Source organism: Hyperolius riggenbachi, chromosome 8, assembly GCF_040937935.1.
Source record: "Hyperolius riggenbachi isolate aHypRig1 chromosome 8, aHypRig1.pri, whole genome shotgun sequence".
Classification (NCBI taxonomy): Eukaryota; Metazoa; Chordata; class Amphibia; order Anura; family Hyperoliidae; genus Hyperolius; species Hyperolius riggenbachi.
Genome location: NC_090653.1, coordinates 267563098 through 267581168, shown reverse-complemented (window position 1 = coordinate 267581168; position 18071 = coordinate 267563098). Strand labels below are relative to the sequence as shown.

At 45.8% G+C, this 18071-nt stretch overlaps 2 protein-coding genes across 2 annotated transcripts in view; one reads left to right on the top strand and one right to left on the bottom strand.

The window, feature by feature from the left end:
* Positions 1–1817, top strand: part of LOC137527852 (mitochondrial carnitine/acylcarnitine carrier protein-like) — a 40626-nt gene extending 38809 nt beyond the window's left edge. The window contains exon 9 of the mRNA XM_068248820.1: positions 1413–1817. Within this exon, the coding sequence (XP_068104921.1) occupies positions 1413–1478 (66 nt within the window). The 3' untranslated portion in view covers positions 1479–1817. The remainder of the gene's footprint in view (positions 1–1412) is intronic.
* Positions 1–18071, bottom strand: part of LOC137527851 (deoxyribonuclease-1-like 1) — a 96498-nt gene that overhangs the window by 76345 nt on the left and 2082 nt on the right. The gene's annotated exons all lie outside the window — the stretch shown is intronic.

The window sequence follows — 18071 nt, the reverse complement described above, 5'->3', positions numbered from 1 at the left end:
TTATCAAGAAGCCCACTCTCAGCCACTATAAAGTTCACCTCTCCACCAGAGTCCAGCACTGTGCTTCTGCCTGTCCGCTCGTCCTAGTGCCGGACATCTTTTACTGCGTGGCATGATTACACAAGAAATGAGGAGAGTGAGATGCCGGCACTATTGCGTGTAGGAGGGGGACAGGATGGTCACACAGTGCTGGAATCCGGCAGGGAGCTCAGCTTCTGCTGCGCTATACTGTACATTTTCACACTGGGCTGGGGCAGCTCAGGAGGGGGGAAGTGGCTTTACAGGTGGCAAACAGGAGGACACAGGGGGATGAAAAGAGGCTCAAGGGACAGAGGTGGCACAGAGGGGAACACTGAAGGGAATAGAGATGGCACAGAGGAAGACGCAGGGAGGGGGCACAGAGTAGATACAGAGGACAGAGATCGCACAGTGTTTCAACTTATGAATAGATTCAAGTTAAAGACAAACCTACAGTCTCTCATTCATTAACTGAGGACTACCTGTATTTATCTCCACCCTGAATGTAGGTGGGGCTGGGAACTCCAACATAGATAAATCACCACTCAAATCCGTAAGAGATTTTTTTTAAAAAATCTGCTAATCTTTTAGCATTTAAAGAGACACTGAAGCATCTTTTTTTACCTTATTTTATTATTCAGCCAGCTTCAGCAGTAAATTCCAATCAGAATCACAGCATCCCCACGGCAGAACGAGTGATTTATGCCTTTGAAATAGGACAGCAAAGTTCTACGACTTTGCAAGTCGTAGATTTTGCTGCCCAGGGAGGCAGAGCTGTGTGCAGTAAATCTGCCTCCTCCTATCCAGTCAATCTCCACCAATCTCCTCCTCTCCCCTCCTCTATCAGTGAAAGAAGACTGAGAGGGGCGGAGAGAGGCGGAGATTGACTGGAGAGGAGGCAGAGCTACTGCGCACAGCTCTGCCTCTACCAGGAAGGAAGATCTGCGAGCCCTGGAACTTTGCAGGGCTATCTCTTAGGCATAAACTCGTTTTGCCGTGGGAATGTGGCGAATCCGCTTGGAATTTACTGCTGAAGCTGGCTGAATAATAAAAGACACTTCAGTGTCTTTAATTATTACTGCAGATAATAAAAATAGTTTGCCTAAAAGTGGCTGGATAGTGTACTGGTTAAGGGCTCTGCCTCTGACAGAGTAGACAAGGGTTTAAAACTTGGGTCTCTTCCTGTTCAGTTAGCCAGCAGCTATTCAGTAAGGAGACCTTGGGCAAGACTCCTTAACACTGCTACTTCCTGTAGTGGCTGTGCTTTGAGACCGCCAAGAGAAAAGCACCGTATAAATGTTCTATGTCTTGTTGTTGTCTTGTCTAAAAGTGCATGTGAATTTTCCCGACCCAGACTAAATCTTGTCCAACCTCAATCTCCTCCTGCTGTTTAGGCCTGCTTCCTGGGTTATGAGACGGCCATGAAGTCCCTGGACTGGCTGATCCCGGGCAGCTCTTGATGAACCCAGACTGGATGATTCTTTCTACTCTATGGTAAAACTTGTTCCTCGGACAACATGGAGTCACTTCTGTCATTTGACGTCACTATTTCTCTACCTCTGACACCAAATGCAAATCAAGAGGATTCTATATTTCTGCGGAAGATTCCATTTGTGGATATAATCTGTATTAAACGAAAACGCCTGTGTTCAGGAGGGTTATGGACTCGGGAAAAATAGAGTTCTGTTTGACACATGGAGCCACTAAACATGCTGAAAACCATCCTCAATATTTTTACTGCAACAACACAGATTTCTCTAAACTCATGGTAAAGTATCATTGTGGACCCCCAAATATCAGTGTGGTCAGTGTTCTGAGACCTGTAAGTGTGACTGGGGTTAATGCACAATAGCGCAGTAATATTGCTGTGCAGAGACAGCTCACAGCAATATTACCGTTACTTTCGTCAGTGTGTACCTCAAATTACGCTATCATGACCCACAGTCCTCAAGTATTGTAACCGTTGCTACGGTAATGTTACACTACTTGAGTACCGTGGGTCGAGAGAGCATAACTCACAGTACACGTTGCTGAAAGTAACAATAATATTGTCGTAAGCTGTCCCTGCACAGCAATATTACCGCGCTATTGTGCATCAGGCCCACTGTGTCATTGTTCTGAGGCCTCTAAAGCTTCGTACACACGGGCAGGGCTGTGGAGTCGGTCCAAAAATCATCCGACTCCAACTCCGGGTACCCAAAATGGTTCCGACTCCTTGACTCCAACTCCTTAGTCTAATACATACCAGGACTGTGGATTTGATACAAAAATCATCCGACTCCGACTCTTGACCCCTCAGTTTATGAAACCACCAACTCCAACTCCAGGTACCCAAAATTGCTCCGACTCCTCAACTCAGACTCCACAGCCCTGCACACGGGAAGGAAAAAACTTCTCTTTCATAAGTTGTTCAAAAATTCATGAATCAAACAATGGATTTAACGATCCACAACTAAGTTTGGGCATTTCAAAAAACCAACCATAGAAATGTGCACAGCGTAAAGCAGAGCGACATGGAGTAGGTGGAGTAAGGAGGGACAACAATGGGCAGTCAAGATGATCTCGCAGTCCGGATCTCTCACTGACACATTGGGGGGGATTGGGGGCTGCCATGCACTTGATAGATTTTTGACAGAAGTGGTCCTGAAAGACAATCTCGACCAAGAACAATCTAGGGTTTGTACAATTGAAGTAAACCCGAGGTGAGAGTGATATGGAGGCTGCTACATCTTTCCTTTTAAGCAATACCAGTTGCCTGGCAGCCCAGGAGATCACTGTTCATATTCAGCAGTGTGTACAGAGCTATGAACGATTATTAAGCTACAGTGTGTGTCCGTCGTTCAAGGCAAATCAGTGCAAATTTAATTTTATAGATCACGGAACACAATTAATTTACCGGCAGCATTATATCTTTTGGTGTGAATGTACCTTAAGTGTCAATGGTGTTGGTTCACTATAACAAATAGCGTGACTTATCAGAGTTAGTGTGCCTTATCAGAGTAGCATAGTACTGTCACTTGACAGGAAACTTGACATGCAGCCTATTAGGCCAATCAAAGTGCAGTGATAATGTCCTTTAAAGTGGTTGGTCCTGCAGGGGCTCAGGGCAGGACGAGTGGAGCTCTCGTCATTGCCAATTAGCAGGCATACGTTCGTAGCGCTCACTATGCTACTCTGATAAGACATGTTAACTCTGATAAGGCATGTTAACTCTGATAAGGCATGCTATTTGTTATAGTGAATCAACCTCAGTGTGTCATTGTACTGAGACCTTTAAGTTCTGGGAAGTGGGAACATGCAAGTGCATCATTGTTCTGTGACTCCTCAGTGGCAATGTGTTATTGTTGTAGGATCCCCATAGTGACCATGTGCAACTGCAAGTGTCAGCATGCTAATGTCTTGAGTCTTCAAGTGTCAGTGTGCCAATGTTCTGGGACCTCAAGTGTCAGTGTGCCAATGTTCTGGGACCTCAAGTGTCAGTGTACCAATGTCTTGAGTCCTCAAGTGTCAGTATGCCAATGTTCTGTGACCTTAAGTGTCAGTGTGCCAATGTTCTGGGACCTAAAGTGTTAGTGTGCCAATGTTCTGGGACCTCGAGTGTCAGTGTGTCAATGTTCTGGGACCTCAAGTGTCAGTGTGCCAGTGTTCTGGGACCTCGAGTGTTAGTGTTCCAATGTCTTGAGTCCTCAAGTGTCAGTGTGCCAATGTTCTGGTATCTCAAGTGTCAGTGTGCCAATGTTCTGGGACCTCGAGTGTCAGTGTGCCAATGTTCTGGGACCTCGAGTGTTAGTGTTCCAATGTCTTGAGTCCTCAAGCGTCAGTGTGCCAATGTTCTGGGACCTCAAGTGTCAGTGTGCCAGTGTTCTGGGACCTCGAGTGTTAGTGTTCCAATGTCTTGAGTCCTCAAGTGTCAGTGTGCCAATGTTCTGGGACCTCAAGTGTTAGTGTGCCAATGTCTTGAGTCCTCAAGTGTCAGTGTGCCAATGTTCTGGGACCTCAAGTGTCAGTGTGCCAGTGTTCTGGGACCTCGAGTGTTAGTGTTCCAATGTCTTGAGTCCTCAAGTGTCAGTGTGCCAATGTTCTGGTACCTCGAGTGTCAGTGTGCCAATGTTCTGGGACCTCGAGTGTTAGTGTTCCAATGTCTTGAGTCCTCAAGTGTCAGTGTGCCAATGTTCTGGGACCTCAAGTGTCAGTGTGCCAGTGTTCTGGGACCTCGAGTGTTAGTGTTCCAATGTCTTGAGTCCTCAAGTGTCAGTGTGCCAATGTTCTGGTATCTCAAGTGTCAGTGTACCAATGATCTGGGACCTCAAGTGTCAGTATGCCAATGTTCTGGGACCGCGAGTGTCAGTGTGCCAATGTTCTGGGACCTCAAGTGTTAGTGTGCCAATGTTCTGGGACCTCGAGTGTCAGTGTGCCAATGTTCTGGGACCTCGAGTGTCAGTGTGCCAATGTTCTGGGACCTCAAGTGTTAGTGTGTCGTTGTTCAGTGATCCCCAAACATCAGCAAGTCACTGTTCTGGGATCCTCAAGTGTTATGGTTCTAATTCTTTTTATGGCATAGCATAACTTATTTTCTAACTGTTAAGTATCAGTAATCATTAAACAGTCTGAAAGAAGAACTTTCTGAGGTTTAGAGATGGAGAAAAAAAATGTTCTTTCGCATCATGACATCACCTGCTTTCACCACATTGGATTTATCTGTTTACATTAGATTGTCATTGAAGAATATTTTTTCTCCATCACAGCATTAGTGATACAGAGACACCTTGAGAGCCCTCTCACACTGGTACGGCATTTTACTGCAGCCTACCGCTAGGACAATGAAAGGTTAAGGGGAATTCACATTGTCTGTGGTATGCTGGCCTACCGAGTGCATACCTATGTTACCGTGCGGCTCTTGCGGCAAGCTGCAGTGGACCGGAAGACATGTAAGTCTGTCTATGGCGACACGTGGTGAACCACCGCAGTTTTACGCATTGCACATGCACGGAAACGTAATACACGTCCGCGCACGTCATTATTCAGCCATGGGAAGTGAGCGCTAGAGAGGGTCTGCTGCTGCTAGTAGGGGATTACTGCATACTGAGGCAGTAATGCCCTAAGGGCTATTTTTCGCACCGCTACCGCCAATCCACAGTGTGAAGCCGGCCTTAGGGTTCGGTTGCACTCGAATAACTCATAAAAAATACCATTTACAACACAATGGCTTCAAGGAGAGTGGTATTAAGGAAAATGGTTCCATTTGTCAGCACTTAAAGAGGAACTCCAGTGAAAATAATGTAACAAAAAAAGTGCTTCATTTTTACAATAATTATGTATAAATGATTTAGTCAGTGTTTGCCCACTGTAAAATCTTTTAAATCCCTGATTTACATTCTGACATTTATTACATGGTGACATTTTTACTGTTGGCAGGTGATGTAGCTGCTGCTTGCTGTTTTGGCAGTTGGAAACAGCTGTAAACAGCTATTTCCCACAATGCAGCAAAGTTCACAGACAGGAAACTGCCAGGAGTACTTACTCCTCGAGTTTCTTGTGGGAGGGGCTTCAGCACAATATCAGTCATACAGCGCCCCCTGATGGTCTGTTTGTGAAAAGGAACAGATTTCTCATGTAAAAGCTACTGATTGGGATAAAGTTCAATTCTTGGTCAGAGTTTCTCTTTAACACACCCCATATAGCTCTGCCTAGTCACAGTAAGCGCTGCTGGGGCACAACACAGCTGTCCATGGTGACAAACAAAGCAAAGCTCAATAAATAAAATATGAGTCTCTCCCACTCATCAGATGGATGATCTTCCATCACAATAATACTCTCTAACTTCTCTTCAAGCAATAATGAAACTCAATATTACTGTACTTCTTTACCAGGCATGAAGATGTGCTTGCAGTGGGGGTACGCTTCTCTTCGGCACTCCACTGGAGCAAGATATCAACAACAGAAATTAGTGACGTCTCCCCAATCTTCCCTATGCAGACCCCTCCAACATGCCTAACCCGAATGCCATCCTTGCTACTGCACCACAGTAACTCTAACATTAAAGTAAACCTTATTCTTCCTAGCAACATTTTGGACTGAGTTACAGGAATGGATAGCTGTTATTTCTTGCCAAACAGTTTTCATAAACCCTTCTCACCCTTGTCTGTTAAAATCTCAGTAGGGATGCAACAAAGCTTTCCCTTAAAGCGGACCTAAACTCAGAACTTCCTCTCTGCTCTATAAGATAAGCAACAGCATATTAACCTTTAAAGAAAAGCATTTCATTGTGACAGCTGATACAAATCATGCAATAAATCTGCAGTATGTCTACTTCCTGCTTTCATGGAAACGACATAGGGCTTGATTCACAAAGCCGTGCAAACTGTTTAGCATGGATTCGCGGCAAATTGCGAGTGCAAAAGTCTGCGATCGCGTGAATCGCGAACGGCATTTCACGTGCTAACTGTTTAGCACACCCGTGCTAAACAGTTTGCACGGCTTTGTGAATCAAGCCCATAGGGTTAACATCCTGTGTTTACAAATTAACTGCTCGGCCGAAGCAGCCAGCTGACACAGTTGAGAGATCAAATTACGGTTGAGATTAATCCCAGAAGAGGGGGAATTAGACAGGCTAAACTCTCTATATAAGTACAGGGTGCATTTCTCTCTGTTTTCCTTCTGTCCTGTGCAAGAGTTCAGATCCACTTTAAAGGATCTATAGCGAAAAATGGTGAAATACATACATATTAACCTCCCTGGCGGTATGATTATTTCCTGATTTTAGGGTCTAAAAGCGGTGCATTTTTTTTTGCACCCTTTTAGACCCTAAAACCGCAAAACAATCATGTAGCCGCCTGCCAGGAAGCCTGCAGCAGCCCAGCACTTACCTCCCTGGGATCCAGCGCTGCAATTCTCCCTCTGTCCTCCAGGTGGCACTGTAACCTAATAGTGAGATTGTTGGCTGTCGTCGTAACAACAGATGGTGATCTCACCAGGGGGATACAGAGCCTTGAAGGACAGGAAGAAGAATGGCTGCCTGCGTATGGATAGCTGGGGAGGGTATGTGAAAACGCCTGCAGCGCGCCATTGCCCTGCATCAACCTCGTGGCGGTCACCATGGGTCTGGCTCGGAGCTACCACTCTGAGCTGTGGATTTCTGATCCCGAGCCTTACTGCTAAGGAGGTTAATGTATGTTTCTCCCAGGGTAAAATGCACTATAAATTACTTTTTTCCTATTTTGCTGTAACATACAGTAGAATAGTGTACTGGTTAAGGGTTCTGCCTCTGATACAGGAGACCAGGGTTTGAATTTTGACTCTTATTGTTCAGTAAGCCAACACCTATTCAGTAAGGAGACCTTGGGCAAGACACCCTAACACTGGTACTACCTATAGTGCGTATCCTAGTAGATGCAGCTCTGGCGCTTTGAGGTCCACCAAGAGAAAAGCACAATATACATGTTCTGTGTCTTGTCTCTAGGGAGTAAACATCTGAAGGATATGTCAGGTTTTGAACTAGTTCAATTCCTTATGGGCGATTCTCCGTTTTTTCTTTATTTACAAATGCACTTACTGAACTGTAGTTGCTCAGTCCAACTGCCAAAATAGTGTGCAAGTGAATAGGGAAGCTGGCTGACATTTTTGTTTAGATGGAAGTGCTTTTGTAAAGAATAAAGTTAATACTGAGAGTCCCCTATGAGGAGATGGACTAGTCCAAAGCCTGACAGATCTGCCAGACTTTCAGTACCTAGTGTCTAGTGTCAGAGACATAGGAAAAAATATATATTTTTTTTACTTGCAGTTTAGGTCCTATTTTGCAGTGTAAAAGTTGTGCCCAAAGCTGGTCTTAGTATCTTGTTTGTTATATTTGGGAGGCAGCCCTGAACAGGAGAGATGAAAACCATTAGCTGCCAATCAAAAGCAATTTGGTTATACTCCACAGATATCTTGATTTTTTTTTACTAATTTCATGAGTGCTGCTCCTAAGTGAACTCCTTGTTGTAATTACAGGCAACAAGCATGTGCTCTAGTATTTAACCTCTTTGGCGGTTATCACGAGTCAGGCACGGGGTGGAAAAAAACAAGCCAGGAGTGGTAACCCTGAGCGTGACTCATGGCAGCCCCCAGCACTGTGCAGAGCATACTGTGCAGCGGCCGTTTTCACTCACCTCCCGGGGGATCCAGATGCCGGCAGCCATTCTCCTTCCTGTGCAGAGCATACTGTGCAGCGGCCGTTTTCACTCACCTCCCGGGGGATCCAGATGCCGGCAGCCATTCTCCTTCCTGTGCAGAGCGTACTGTGCAGCGGGTGTTTTCACTCACCTGCCGGGGGATCCAGATGCCGGCAGCCATTCTCCTTCCTGTGCAGAGCATACTGTGCAGCGGGTGTTTTCACTCACCTGCCGGGGGATCCAGATGCCGGCAGCCATTCTCCTTCCTGTGCAGAGCATACTGTGCAGCGGGCATTTTCACTCACCTCCAGGGGGATCCAGATGCCGGCAGCCATTTTCCTTCCTGTCCTCCGAGTCTCTGCATCCCTCGGGTGAGATCGCCGTTTGTCATCATGTGGAACCCAGCACGGGTTTACTGTGCTGCACACTAGTTATCTCGGATCAGAATGTGTTGCGGCACCGGAGACAAGTTTACTCATCTGTGCTAGTAAGCCTGTGTGGTCGGGCATAACTACAAATCATGGGGCCCCCCACAAAACTTTGATGGGCCCTACCAATGTTCACACACCCTTTTCCTTACCTACACTTGGTGACCCTCACAGCCTGGGGGCCCATCCCACAAGGGTCATAAAACAAGTGTGGTCATCAGGCTCTTCACACCCATAACAAGTGTAGCCACAAAAACACCTGAACTGAAGGAAGGACCCCTTTATCAGAGGGAGTGAAGTAGTAGATGGGGCCCCTTTTAGATCTGGGGCCCACCTGCAGCCATAGAGGCTGCTCCCCTATAACTATGCCCCTGCGGTCATGTGATCTTCTAGTCATGTGACTTTGAGCTACACAGGAATCAAAAACTCTTATGCTTTCTATTCTGCCTTCAAATACTGCCATCTGCTGAGGGAAATCAGTATTAAAATTGCCCTATACATTGCCAACAAATTTGCTTTTTTATGCTACAATCCCAAGTACCGTAGCTTGAACACAGGGGCGTTGCTAGCCCCAAAGATCAGTGGCACGTGCCCTGGATCTATTCTGGGGTGCCCCGGATGTCCCCCAGGCAGAGTCAGCTGTGTTGCCTCAAGGGTGGGCATGCTGGGAGCTTTGGTGCATCAGTCGGGGTTATGTTAGGTGCTGTGGTGCCTCTATGTGGGCATACTGTGTGCTGTGGTGGCATGCTGGGTGCTTTGATGCCTTTATGGGGGCATGCAAAGAGCTGTGGTTCTTCTAATGGGGCTTGCTGGGAGTTGTTGTGCCTCAGTGGGAGGTCCGTGGGAGCATGGGAGGGGGTCCACTAGAAGGTCAGGGAATGCCATGGGGGAACTGCCAAATAACCTGGCGGTAGGCCAGCCCGCCCAGCAGAAAGCCAAACCAGCCAGCACAGAAGACGGGTAACTGCCTAGTAATTTGCCTGTTTATGTGATATGCAGCTTTTTTGTGTATTAATGGAGAAGGGGCTTCATCTAACATTTTGCTGGGCAGGCCTACTTAAGCTGTCCACTAACGGTCCAATTTCTAGCGAAAAATCGTTCGAGCGATCAGAAATTCACTACACCATCAACTAACCAATCATTGCTTCCTATCTATCACGACCACCAAGAAAATCCAAATTTTCGTTTGACGAAAATTCATTCGGGCGACATTTTTTTCACTTGTTCATAATCGATTGTGTCCACCAATGGAGATTATTTACAACCAATCCGATCAGAATTTCGGATCGCTCGAACGATTTTTCGCTAGAAATTGGACCTTTAGTGGCCAGCTTTAGACTGCTGTTAAGTTCATGTAAAAATTTGCCTCCACCCATGACCACACCCACATTCTATTTTCAGGCTGAAGTATCCCGGATCTCTTAGGATCCTAGCCTCGTCCCTGTGGAACCTAATGCCAAATACACACAATGCAATTTCCCCTTGGATCGACGGGAATTGGACAATCATTTCCGACATGTCTGATTTTCCGAAGTTATCATGGGTAAATCGATCCTGTTATCACTCGGGAGCAGGTTGGACATGTACACACGACACAACTTCCTGTCACATGACCAGGCAATCATACAGGAAATTGAATCGTGTGTACCCAGCATAAAGGCGACCACATGTTACAATTTTTCTGTTCGATTTTACCGCAATTAGATGAAAACAGTACGTTGTACAGAAAAATCGAAAGTTCTTTTTTTAAAATTTGACCAAGAAATCTGATCCAATTTCCCTTCTTAAAAAAAATTGAGATTGGATGCGTTGGAAAATTCAGACCAACTTTACCAGATATTGTATGGTGTGTAAATAAATTGTCAAATTGTATTCAGCTTGAATACATTGTATGTAACTATTCAGTGCAAGCCAAACTTTATTTATTGTTTGTATAAACAACAAAAAAGGATAATAATATGAAAGACATGTACATGTATATTAAAAAGAAAAGATAGGAATAGTATGGCATGTAATATGCAAATAATACACATGGAAAAGTGATTTTGTAATAAAATGTAACTGTATTGTACTTGGTTTATTTATTAATTTTAATTAATAAACAGAAATGAATCAGTGGTTGCAGGAATAAAGTGCAGTAAAGCAAACCTTGGGAGGGGGAAGTCTCAGGATCCTGGACAGGCACTGATGAGGCCACACCTACGTCCGCACGCTCTGGTTTCGGTGGGAAAAGCCGTGACCAATCGGGTCCATGCTAATGCACACAGCTCACACCTGAGCAGCAGCATGGACCCAATCGGACTCAGCTTTTTCCGCCGAAACCTGGACGGGTCTGTGCTTTTGCACATGCGCAAGCTTGATTTTTCGGGAAAGGGGGGTGCATGTCTCAGCTATGGAATGGCCCGAAGAGGACTACGGGGAAAATACCTCTGAAGGATCCAGAGGCTTCCCCCTTCCAAGGTGAGTACCCCGTAGGGACATTTTTCCCCAACAGACAGGTACACTTTGAGTGAAATTTGAAGTAGCGGTGTGGTGTTCAGTGGTAACTGTAGTGCATGATGATGATGGCATAAGATATTGATAGATGTACTGAGATGTTATATTTGAAGAATCCATATAAAAAAGGTATTCCTATTACAAATCAGAAAAATCAAAAGTTGATTGTTGAGTTAAAAATGTTTTAAGCCAACCAACTTTTTCTACGTTTACGATCATTTTTCCTGAAATTGCAGCAATCTCGATCACACGTGTGGGGTGTGGGGTACCTCAATCAATTTCCTCACAACTTCCAGTCCATTGAAAAATTGGATCGGTTTGGTCGAATCGGAAAAAAAAAAGTTTAACGTATGTGTGTCCAACTTAATCACTTGACATCACAGGCGATTTTTTTGGTTTTTGTTTTGCATTTTTGTTTGCATATTCCACACGATTTTGCAATTCTGTTGAACTGCTATGGAATTAGCGGTATGTGGAGAAAAGAACAGAAAGTTGTCTGTTTGTGTTTCCTTTTTTGCGTTTCCTGCACATTTAAAACAAAAAACGAACATATAAAGAAAAACAGAATCGAGAGTGGACCATTGAACTTCCATCACATGTGTGCCAGTGCACGATTTCACGCTATACTGCAAATTGTGCGTAATTTTAATGTATGTAGACCTTGCCTAAGTGTGCTAATAAATAGCGAGGAAATATTGCGCATAAGAAATTAAATTACATTTTTTTAAATAAATCAGCCTCCAGCACTGGTAAGTGCAGGCCCAGATTTACATCACAGAAGCCTATAGGCACAGATGTCTTGGCACGCTAAACTTCACCCTCCAGAAACCCACAAACCCCCGATCAACTGCACCGCAAGTGTGCTGGCTGTCCCAGCTGTTACTTCTCCCTTACCGGTCATAAGTAGCTACAGGTGTCCCTTAGCATTAGGTAGCCAGCTAGTGGTGCCCCGACTGAAGGGAGGTCTTGTCAGCGGAATGCCAAGAGCCAGGTGACTAAACTCTCATTTACCCTCCGCTCAGGACTCTGCATAGGGAAGGAGGGAGGCGCTAGGGGAGAGGAGTGAGCCGCCCCTCCATCATCAAGCGCCTGTAGCCGCGTGCCTACAGTGCCTTATGGTAAATCTGGCTCTGGGTAAGTGTCTAATTAAACTGGCGGTTAAAGGGTTAAACTCAGCTGTCTCTAAACCTTAAAAAGAGGAACATTTAATATTAAGTACTTAAAACTCGTGACTTTCCAGTCTGTCAGAAGGTTCCTGTTTTCTGCAGCATAATGACATCCTATTTTGTAAGACCTGACTATTTGTGTGTGTATAATGACCAATTCATCCTCATGTTATCCTTTCAACCATTAAGCTGGCCACTAACTGTCCAATTTCTAGCGAAAAATCGTTCGAGCGATCAGAAATTCTGATCGGATAGGTTGTAAATAATCTCCATTGGTGGACACAATCGATTATGAACGAGTGAAAAAAATGTCGCCCGAATGAATTTTCGTCGAATAAAATTTGGATTTTCTTGGTGGTCTTGATAGATAGGAAGCAATGATTAGTTAGTTGATGGTGTAGTGAACGATTTTTCAACCGATCAGAATTTCTGATCGCTCGAACGATTTTTCGCTAGAAATTGGACCGTTAGTGGCCAGCTTTAAAGGTACAAAATAAGATACTTGCCTAAAGAGAGAGGGAAGCCTCAGGATCCTATTGAGGCCTCCCTCTGTGTTCTGTTGCCCCCCCCCCCCCCCCCCCCCCCCCGTAGCTGAGCACGGCCCCTCTGAAGATTAGAGAGAAGGCATTGTCGCTAATCATATCGGGGCCTCGCAGCTCTTCTTCCCGGATCATGGCCGCGCAATAGCCGACTGAGCCAACCCCGCATGAGCATTAAGCTGGAGTCGAGGGCTGTGTGTTACTGCGCATGCGCGGGCGGGCTCGGTCGGCTATTGCACAGCCACGATCCAGGAAGAAGAGCTGCTCGGGCCTGATGCGGAGGGGGGCCGTTACCAGCACCGGGGGGCTTTTGACCACCAAGGGAAGCCTCAATGAGATCGAGGCTTTCCTCTATATAAGGTAATGAGTTAATTTTTTAAAACCCGGGCGTCAGCTCAGGTTAGCTTTAACATGTAGCACTAGAGTAAGGGCCTGTTCAGACTATCTGCGTATGAAGAATGCTTTTAAAATCAAAGAAACGCAAGTTGAAAAACGCATGCGTTTTTCTTGCGTTCTAATGCGTATTCTATTGCGTTTTGCACACACACGTGACCCAGGGGAAAAAAAAGAATTATGGGAACCGCAGAGGGAAACGGACGCTAAAAACGCAATAGTACGCGTTTTTGATACGCGTCCATAGACTTTCATTGCATCCGTTTCTATGCGTGACGCACAGAACTGCGTGCAGCAATGCGGATGAGAAACGTATGCGTCTCATACGCATACATGTGAACTAGCCCATTCAAAAGCATTAGGAGCCGTTTCTATGCGTTTTTGGTACCCATACTTGTTCCCTGAAAACGGCGCATAGTCTGAACAGGCCCTCACAATAGCTCCTGCGAGCCCCGCCGCCGCGGGGTGGCCCATGGGCTAAGGGGACTGGCAATTGCATCTCCATGTGTGCGCTTCCTCCCACCTCCCGAACTTTCTTCTTCCCCCACACCTCTGAGACCGCGTACAGTAGCGGCAGCCACAGTGGAACATATATTTACCTAGTTCCAGTTGAACAGGTCCTCTTCTCTATTCCATGCAGCCTATTAGCTTTTGACTTCCTATCACATGACATGCAGTGTCAGGAGAGCCACAAGCTAATAGGCTGCACGTCACGACTACACAGAGTAGTGAAGAGAGGAAGGCCCACCTGCTGAATTGTGCTGGGGGGCTCGGGCTGTGCAAGTTATGCCCCTGTATAGTAGCCTTCTAGAAATGAAGACGGTAAGATGATGATTGGGGCAGGCTCTTTTAGTCGGGTGCTCCACCCGGGTAGTTTAGTTGAGCACCCGGCTGTCATCGGCTCAGGGCCGGTTCACACTCGGCGCTTGGAGCGCAGCTTGACGTGATTGCGTTCAGCTCTGCGATTCAGCGTGATTTGTGCTTGTGATTTCCATTCAATAGAACGAGAATCACAGCACAATCGCCCCATTTGATTTGATAGAAATTGCAAATGCTGCTGTGTGAATGTATCTCTAGGGATACATTAGTAGCAGCATTTTGCTGATTGCTGGCGATCAGTAAAGCGATTAAAAAATCGCCCAGGGGGAACTAGCCCTCACCTCCTCCTCTGCTGTAAGCAGAGAAGTGCCGCCCCTGCATTCTGTCATATCACCCCACCTGGATACTTTTTCATGCCATCCAACTGGAATTTTTTCTGGGGAGAACACAGGGCAAGCCCTGGTGTACACTGATCTGCAAAAGCATCAATATCGTCTGCCTAATATTCTCACACTCCTCCTTGCGCCACCAAAACATCTCTGACCTGCCGAAGACTTCACTCTCAAACACACCTATTCAGACAAGCCTATCATTTGCTATAGATACCACTGGAGGTTCACTTACTCATCCGCTTACCCCTTATGTCTCCTTCCCTAATGTCTCCAACCTATTAGCTTCTAGAGCAGGGGTCAGGAATCTTTTTGGCTGAGAGAGCCATGAACACAACATATTTTAAAATGTAATTCCGTGAGAGCCATACAATGGGCTCGATTCACAAAGCGGTGATAACCCAGTTAAAGACTTAAGGCGTGATAACCATTTTTATCATGCCTAAACTCAGTTTAGGCATGATAAGTTTAGGCATGATAAGTTTAGGCGTGATAAGTTTAGATAAGTTTAGATCGCGCGCAAAGTCCCTCACGCAAAGCAGCGCCATTAAACTCTATGCAAAGTGCACCAGACTTTGCTAGCGCAAAACTTTTGATCAGCTGTGCACTGCGGTGCTAACCCAGTTGGTGCTTAAACTTATCACGCCTAAAAACTTATCACACCTAAACTTATCATGCCTAAACTTATCACGCCTAAACTTATCACACCTAAACTTATCATGCCTAAACAGAGTTTAGGCGTGATAAAGGGCTTTTCACTAGCGTGCTAACTGTTAGCACCACTTTGTGAATCAGGCCCAATATGTTTCAAACTGGGACAGTGCGCATGCGCAGCAGAGAGCTCATGTCCCTGTTGCCATGGTGATGTGTATACAGTTGATCCGCTGGGCAGCGGAAATGTCAAACACGTCTTCAGCTTCTCTTGGGTTTCAGCAACATCAGCAATTTCCCCGAGAGCCAGACTGGAGAACAGGGTCGGACTGGAACATTAAGGGCCCATCAGGAAAGCTTTAGCCTGCCCCCCCCCCATCCCTTCCCCCAATTTTGGGCTCACATACGCATGCACTCTAGAAATTTTGCAATATATATATATATATATATATATATATATATATATATATATATATATATATATATATATATATATATATATATATATATATGAGAAAACCCAGGTGAAAAAGTGAATTGCATATGGCCCATAATTTGGTAGGCCATTAGATTATGGTAGGGAATAGATTGTGAGCACTTCTGAGGACAGTCCCCAACAGGGAGATGTCCACATGCGGCGCGCGCAACAAAAATAAATAAGTGTCACCACGCACTGGTACATGGGCGTGGTCATGATGGGACATGGGCAGACTTAAAAATACACAAAATATAAAAGAATACACAAAATATAAAAGAATACACAAAATAAGTAGCGGTGTTATTCACAGAGATTGGGTCCGACCAGCAGGGATGCTCACCATGTGGTCTGGAAAAAAATGGCCCTCCATGCCCGCAAAGTTGGACAGCGCTGGACTACTTAATATTGTTATTTTGCGGCATTTGACTACTTGATGAATTATCATGAGGCGTGTAACTACTTGATTATTTTATCTAAAATGTATCTGGTCGGCAGGGATGCTCAAATTCGGATTGGGAAGATACCTGGATAGTTGCAATCCGGATATCTCCCAGTAATGCTGTGCGGGCTGGGCGGGGGGGTCAAGCTTACCTCTCTGACGTCTTCTTCGCTCGTCCCTCGGCGCCTCCCATGATGCGGTCCACGCGGCGGTCACGTGACTACAAACACTTCCTCCTTCCGGGTTGTAGTCACGTGATGCGCGTGGACCGCATCGTGGGAGGCGCTGAGGGACAAGCGAAGAAGACGTTAGAGAGGTAAGCTTGACCCCTCGCCCAGCCCGCGCAGCATTACTGGGAGCTATCCGGATTGCAACTATCCAGGTATCTTCCCAATCCGAATTTGAGCATCCCTGCCGACCAGATACATTTTAGATAAAATAATCAAGTAGTTACACGCCTCATGATAATTCATCAAGTAGTCAAATGCCGCAAAATAACAATATTAAGTAGTCCAGCGCTGTCCAACTTTGTGGGCATGGAGGGCCATTTTTTTCCAGACCACATGGTGCCTAGGGATGACTTGCAAAGGGGTACACGTTCTGAAAATGTTGAGAACCACTGTACTAGGCCAATCAAACTACCTGTCGATATCGTTTGGTCCGATGCCAGCAGCATTGCCATTAATTCTGTATGTAATGTCCTCCAATGATATGCGCTCACATGTATATTTTACAATGTATCTTCCTCCAGTGATATCACTCAAAAAAGAAAATAAGAAAAGAAAAAACAAACATAGCGTGATCCTGTATAATATATATATATATATATATATATATATATATATATATATATATATCCACTTTACATCACCCTGTGATAATCAGTCTCTGCACCATCACTCCAGTGCAGTCTTATGTGGTTAACCCACACCAAGCCGTAATCACCATGTGTGATAGCTGTCACCAAACAGACAGCATCAAACTACACTATGGCCTCAATTCACTAAGCTTATCTCCTGTCTTTAATAACTATTCTAGAGTTGTTACCATGGTGATAAGGCATGTAGTATTCAGGAAACATTTTACCTCAGGCAAACCTGAAGTTAACTCTTCTGTCTTTAAGTTAACTCTTCAATCCTTAAAATAACTCCAGAGTTAAAGACAGGCTGTTTATTAACTGCCTGTGAAAATAACTACAGAGGAGGTAAATTAACTACAGAGGAGGTAAATTAACTACAGAGGAGGTAACTTAAGGAATGAAGAGATAAGATAACTCTCTCTTAGGCCCGGTTCACACTTGCGGTGGCCCTCCGGAATCGCCGTGCCGGAGCCGCACCGCTTGCAGAACGGACGGAACGGACGCACGGCATAGCAATGAAAGCCTATGCGTCCGTTCACATGCGTCCGTTCTGCCGAACCGGAGCCGGACCGGATCCGGGCCGGATCCGGACTCCGGCCTCCGTTCCAACATGCGCTATTTTTTCATCCGGCTCCTCCGGCAGCCGTATCCGGGGCGGAGCCGGACTGCACCATCCGGCCAATACAAACCAATGGGAACCGGAGAGCGCACAACACACTGGCTGAGAAATCCGGATGTTCTACCCCACTTCCTATGGGGATTGTTGCGGCGATATTGGATGGGGACACATGGGCAAGCATTTTGGAGTGGAGCAGCACAGCTGGATCCGGATCCGGAGATGTTGGCAGCATGTCGCAGGTGGAGGTGAGTGCTAAACAGCAGAGGGCCTGATTCCACAGGTCCCCCTTCTGCTGACCTCCCAGACCCCAACATTTTTTTTGTTTTTAACGTTACTTTTGCCAAACGGATCCGGATCGCATCCTGATGGACACCTGATGCAACCTGACCGGATCCGGATCGGATCCGGATCAGAACCGTACGGTTCCGATCCGGATCCGGTCCGGATCCGGTCAGGTCATCCGGTCCGTTTGGCAAACAACCGCAAGTGTGAACGGGGCCTTATGTGGAGGTAAGTTTTCTCTTGCCTTATTATCTCCAGCATGATCTTAGTGAATTGAGGCCATTGTGTTGCTTCAGTGTTCCCCTTGGTCTTATGCAGCCTCATTGTGAAGGTATATTTTTTTTG